This window comes from Pomacea canaliculata, linkage group LG6 (assembly GCF_003073045.1).
Source record: "Pomacea canaliculata isolate SZHN2017 linkage group LG6, ASM307304v1, whole genome shotgun sequence".
Lineage (NCBI taxonomy): Eukaryota > Metazoa > Mollusca > Gastropoda > Architaenioglossa > Ampullariidae > Pomacea > Pomacea canaliculata.
In genome coordinates this window covers 7,749,334-7,755,577 of record NC_037595.1, presented here as the reverse complement: position 1 = coordinate 7,755,577, position 6,244 = coordinate 7,749,334, and the positions used below count along the sequence as shown (strand labels likewise).

At 40.9% G+C, this 6,244-nt stretch overlaps 1 protein-coding gene across 3 annotated transcripts; it reads left to right on the top strand.

The window, feature by feature from the left end:
- The first annotated feature begins 953 nt into the window (after positions 1-953).
- Positions 954-5,821, top strand: LOC112565782. Of its 3 annotated transcripts, XR_003099489.1 has the most exons (3): positions 954-1,269; positions 2,558-4,588; positions 4,793-5,821. XR_003099489.1 is itself a non-coding variant. In XM_025241541.1 (2 exons), exons 1-2 carry the CDS (start codon positions 1,254-1,256, stop codon positions 3,697-3,699), a joined length of 1,158 nt encoding a protein of 385 aa, XP_025097326.1. In that variant the 5' UTR covers positions 954-1,253; the 3' UTR covers positions 3,700-5,821. The 3 variants fall into 3 exon arrangements, 2 of the variants coding, with proteins under 2 accessions (XP_025097326.1, XP_025097328.1); XM_025241541.1 differs by having other exon boundaries at positions 2,558-5,821; XM_025241543.1 differs by lacking the exon at positions 954-1,269 and adding an exon at positions 1,282-1,397 and having other exon boundaries at positions 2,558-5,821.
- The last annotated feature ends 423 nt before the right edge of the window (positions 5,822-6,244 follow it).

Here is a 6,244-nt window from a genome sequence, read left to right as displayed (position 1 = left end):
GGCAAGGCAGTTTTGAACACAGCATTCAAGGATGGGTATACGCATTATATTTCTTGCCGTCGCATTCCTGGCCACTTTTATTTTTTTAACCGATCATGCCTAGCACTGTCATTTCTTGGTCTTTCCTGACAATCTCAGGAGTTTATTATGGTCTTTGCCCAGAATTGCTGGCATCCAGGCTGTGCTATCAAATACCTAACCTCGCACATTTTGTCCTCAAATGACTGGAATTAACATCACTCTTTTGGGTGAAGGAAACTCATGTTCAGTGCACGTAAAATCTGAACGAAAGCAGTTGCAAAATACATGAGAGAAGACAAAGAAGTCATCCAGAATAAAAAGCTCGCCTAAGAGGTACAGAATGGGCGAAAAACTAAACACAACGTAAGGAAATTAGTAAACTGGAATAGGAACACATTCACTGCTAAAAAGCTCGAACATAGACAAATTCTCCTTGGGAACTTCCGATCTGCTCCCTTAAACGAGAAAGTGAACGGACTCGCTACCGCCACGTTTTATGAGCCACTGTTAAAACACTTGGTCCAGCTTTTAGTACATTTGGGTGTCGTGAATAAGAACAGCTGGTACGATTACACTAAAGGCACGGCATCAGACACTATAAAGCTGACAAAGTGTTTCCTACTTTCCATTCTTGGTTGAGTAACATCAAGTGTTGATACAAATGAGATAAATGTGTTGTTGGTATGTCCGGTTAGAGGCGACAATAGCTTCTTTGTCACCATTGTGGTTCGTTGAAAACGGTAATTGAATAGAGCCACTATAATTATACAAGAACTGGCTGGCTGACATGGGAGTGCAGAAGTTGCTAGTGTTTGTATAAGAGTTAAAACACGTTATATTAACTTAGCGCCTACCTTTTCCCCCACAAAAATAAAAAAAAGCTACCAGCGGAAGCTTTTGATATTCATATTTCACGTGATAAACGATGTCCGTGACACCCGGGGTCGAGCTGTCGATGGCGTCAAAGAGTTCTATGAGAAGGGAGACAACTCCAAGACCATACGATGGACAACAAGCAGAGCTGGATGACGCGACTAGTTACATTAATTAATGTTACACGCTTTTTCTTGCATGAAGGTCAGGTGTTACTAACAGCCAACCGCTTTATCAACGCTCGCGTGATGCAAACTGCTATGCAGTATATCTGATCCTACTCTGCCAAAAAAAAAACAAAAAAACAAGACAGTGTCGTTCATCTACATAAATGGGATAGGCAGGCTCATACATGATGCATGAGCCTTGGTTCAGGTTTGTATGCATTGATTATAGATGCAAATGAAATTCATTTTCCCCAAATATGCGTAACGCTGTCGACATATTGCACTAGCGGTGTGCAGCGAGTACAACACGTTGTATAAATGCAGGAAACGATGCCGGTGAGTGACTTTTGAAATTAAAGCCGATCACACAAACACCGTTTTGTTTTTAGGTTTTGTTTGTCGATTGCTGGGATCAGCATAACACATGCCACACGTCGTCATCTTGTAACGATGCCTGGTCCATCAGGTGGCTTTGACATGGCAACAAGATCACGCATTTTCGCACAGATTTGATCCATCGCACCGTTTGATGGCATGTTTACGACTGTAGCAAGCCCACGGTTGTTGTCTAGAATGAAAGCCAGAAATAATTAACTGCATTTTGTAAAATTAAAACTGAGAATTAATCAGACCTGATTTGCGTTAGCGGTCGATACTATGTTGCAAGTTACGACGAGAAGGGATGAGCAAGGTGGCGACTGGTATGTACTAGCAGCGATCACACAGGCATTAGTACCGATGACCTTACGAGGGTTTTGAAAGCAGCACAGCATCAACACTGGCGTGATGGTGTGCCAGGATGTCAGCTTTGTATGCGCGCGCAGTGTTCATATGTAGTGTTTATGTGTATACACCTGTCATTTCCCAGACTGTTGCAAACTAATTACATACTTCTCTTGTAGTAAACCCCTTCTTCCTTCCTGAAAAAAAAAATTAAAATGCTGTTACTTTCTTTGATTCATTATTGTGTAGTTCTGATTCCTTAAAGTAAAGCTTCCAAAAAAAAAGGGGGATTTTTTTTGTTTTTGTTTTGGTTGTAAACGGTTTTGAAATGGATAAAGTTGTCGGTTTAAAAGTATTTGTTCAAATGGTGTGGTTTATTCATTCAACAAATTTCTGAGTTATTAGCATGTCATTAAATGTTTATTTCATTTTCTAGTCTATTTGTTATATATGTATGAATCATTATCTTAATATGTAATTGGTAAACATATTTTCAGAGAAGCATATCTGTACAGTAACTTACATGGACAGTCTCAACCAAACAGAGATTAAATAAAGTATCATAATTACAGCCTTACCTTTGGATTCAAACATCCTGACCTGATCCCAGAAAATGACCTAGTTGTCTACTCTCTCTCACACACCTAAACAGTTGCAGTATTACATCTGGCTTTAGAGATTTTTTGTTTATGAACTGTTAATGAACTGTGCTTATTATTTTAAGCACATGCTTACAAATATTTTGTAGTGAATGTGTTATTTTCTGGCTTCAGATATGCTAAACCCAGGTCTACTTGCTTTCCCTGAAGCTGTAGCCGTCAGTGCATCTTCATTGTCGCCATCATCTGGCATCTCCAACTCCTTCCCATCACTGATACTTCACTCACTCCCATCATCAAACTTGACTGGACTTCCATCAGCATCAGTTTTTCAGGGAAATAGCTTTTCGTGTCCTCAGCAATCCACCCAAACAAGAGAGGCAAATCTGACTACAGCTTCTTTGGCACCCATTATATCTCCATGTTCTTTGTCTTCAAAAGCACAAAATTCAACACCTCTTTGCAGTTTTGATGTGCTATCCTTAAATCCAGCTGCAGACAGTCACCCAAATAAGAATGGTGGTCAAGATGAGAAACCGAAACTACAAAGCTATGGCCTGCAAAGGGGACTAGAGTGGAAAATAGTGGGAGTTACGTCTTTGTCAGAAAGCTTCCCAAAGGGAATGCTGATCCAGTCTGCAGCAGCAACACATAATAACCAGCAGCAGGAATCTCCTGATGTCCAGCAAATGCCCGAGAGATCCACTTCTTCAAGGACTGGTCCTGGTGCAGTCTCGCCTAAAGGCAATGAACAGTGGACTATTGTAGGGGTGACATCGCTAGATCAGGCAGTTGGTTTTACAGGCACACTGCCACTAATTTCATCCCCAACCACACTAGTCAGTCAGACATCAGCAAAGACACCAGCAGAGCTACCAACGCAGGAAATATACGACACTAACAGTGTTGGAGGTGGTGGTGTTGATGCTGGTGTGCCATTATTGCCGGGTGACCCATCAGCACTCTGTTGCCAGTGGAAGATTGCAGGCATCACTACTTTACCTGTGCCTACTGTGATTACTGCTCCACAGGCGAACCTTCCCAACTCTGCAGTGCCGCAGCTAGTGGAAGACAGCCCTGGCTCAAAAGCAAGCCCATATCGTGTGGAGGAGGGTCCAAAATGGAAGGTAGTTGGCATGACTTCAATTAGTTCAGAGAAACTGGGGGATGCTCCAGGCAAGTCCTGTGCCTTTAGTCACCATGGCAGCAGCAGGACCTCTAGTATCGGTTCCAGCTGCACCAGCTTCAGCTGTTGGAGAAGGTGCCTGGAAGGTGGTAGGGGTTGTGCCGTTGCCTCAGACAGCTTGTGCTCCTAACAGTCAGCTTGCAAGTCAGTCCTCAGGCGTTGTCAGTTGCGATCCGAGTTGTGCACCATGCAGCACCCTCACCAGCCGAAAGATTCTGCCCACGACAGACATGCCAAAAGAAGTCAAAGCTTTGCCCCACCCTTTGTCTTTCCTTAAAAACTGTTCCAATCATTTCCGCAATGCAGTCTTGAAGAAGAACACCGTGTCAACTATGCTTGAGTTGAAAAGAGCTTATGAAAAGCGATGTAGGTTAGGAAATAAAACAAATCCATTGTTTTGTCAAGAATCTTCAAGTCAAGCTGCGAACAGTCAAAGGTGCAAAGGGCAGTGCATAACGGACAGTTTTGTCAGTGCTGATGACAGAACAGTGCTGTCAGAATTGTACCATTCACAGATGTTGGACCAGTCTCAATCTACAAACCATTCAGAATCAAGGGAGCCCACAGGAAGTTATTCAGAGATGACAAAACAGAGTCCGGTGTCGGAAAACCAAATGCCAAAAAGTAATGAAGAAAGAGGATCATTGTTAGGATCAAGTAAACATGCCAGACAAGAACAGGCTTCTTCAGATGATGCGGAGATGTTGTATGATCAATGGCGAGTATTTAAGTCCGAAGGTAATGAACTGGTAATGGCTGCAAATGGTGAAGGAGATGGAGTGCACTTAGCTGCAGTTGATCCCTGGGGTGTTTGTACTGATGAGGACCTGGATGAAATTGCAGAAATGATGGCAGAAAGAGCAGACAAAACACCGCCATCCTCATCACGAAAACGTAAATTATCTACTCCTCGTAAAATGGTGCAGTGATTGCAGGCAGAGAATGGGTACCAGTGCATGAACATGTCTGAGTGCATTTATGTTATGAACATGGCTGCCTAGCAGATGCACAATACATATGTAAGTATTCAGATGCATTACATTTTTATAGCTTTATTTTGAATGAATGCAACAAAGATTTGAAAGAGATTCTATGTGCAGAGCTCAAATTGTGCTAGTTTTGCATACTTTCATATTCATTTCTGAAACATGGATGACTCTTGGATATAGGCTGAAACACATGGATGACTTGGATATACTATCAAGAAGTTTTTGATGCTTCAGGCTGGATTTCTATAAAGGAATGCCAACAAAAATGTGAACTGAATGATGTGAAACCTGAAGGGCAGCTGCAGTGCAGGCTTGTGATATTTGCAGTGGAAAATTTTCCAGATCCATGCTGGTCATGAATCTGGAAAGGGACTCCGTGCAGCTTTAAATTGTGTTCCATGTTCTCCAAGAACATTTAGAAATGACTGACACTTATCCGATTGTAAACTACATTAAAAAAAAATAAAAATAATTGAAATAGTTGTGGAGCATGAGAAGGGCCTTTCAATCTTCAAAACTGAATTTGCATGAATGTGAAAAACGCAAACCCAGACAGACTTGGCAATGCAATGAGAGCAATATACTGCAGTCCCTTTAGTTTATAAATATTCCTATGAGAATATTAGGTTGAAAAAGTCCCTCTAGGATACACCATGTTTTCCAGTGAGGTCAGTTAAAATTGTGCTGGTATTGTATACAAATGTTTACTTGTAAAGCTGAATGTGTAAATGTGTTTACATGTAAATCTGAATGTGTAACAGTTGCTGAGTTGAGGGAGGGATAGGGGAAGGCCCTAGCATACCTGTGCACCATCAGCTGCAAATGCATTGATGTCAAATCTGTGATTGTAACAAGCAGTACTGTCCAACGTGATTTTGTGAAGATCTGTGCCAAAATAGTGAGCTTAAGACATTGAAGACACAACACTCAAAGGTGGTACCTGCCCCGCGTATGAATATGCATATATATATATGGAGTGTTGTTTTGTCGACAGATTCTGTTGCAAGACAGCTAAGCATTGTTGGTGGATTAATAAACCAGGCAAGTGGATTTGCTGTGGTCTGTATATCATTTCTGTAATGCGCTCTTAACAAATCATTGGAGGAGCACTATATAAATGTTTATTATTTCTGTTCATGCTAAGTATCTTTCACCTATGCATTTTATTGCGCTAGATCACAAGCGAATTGTCATATGGCACAGGATATAAAATTATTGCTCGTACCCTGCTCCACATTTTAATAAAATCAAAACAAGTTAAAATATTTTACAGTTCATTGCTTTTTCCAATGACTTTAAAAAAAATTGTTAAATTACTTTTCAATAACAATTTCAAGCAGGATAATTTGTACTTTGAACTTTTTTTAAAACTGCAATTTGATTGTAAATTTTCAAGCTATCACTTTGAGTCAAGTTTATTCCCTTCAGTAATTGTCTTGCTTTGCACGAGTGCAGCGAAATAGTTTAACACTTGTGCTTTTTCATCTGCTCTACTCTTGACAACTTGTTGAGGTTGACGCCACATTTTCTACAACAGGGAGATAAAGATTGCAGTGGTGCCAGCCGCCACACCTCACTTGCTTCTATGTCCCTCACTTTGTCTTTTGCAAAAGCAAAATTTCCATCGCAGAGATTTAAAGAAATCTGATCTGTGCAGATTTTTTAGTTTTTTTTTTTGTTTGGAGC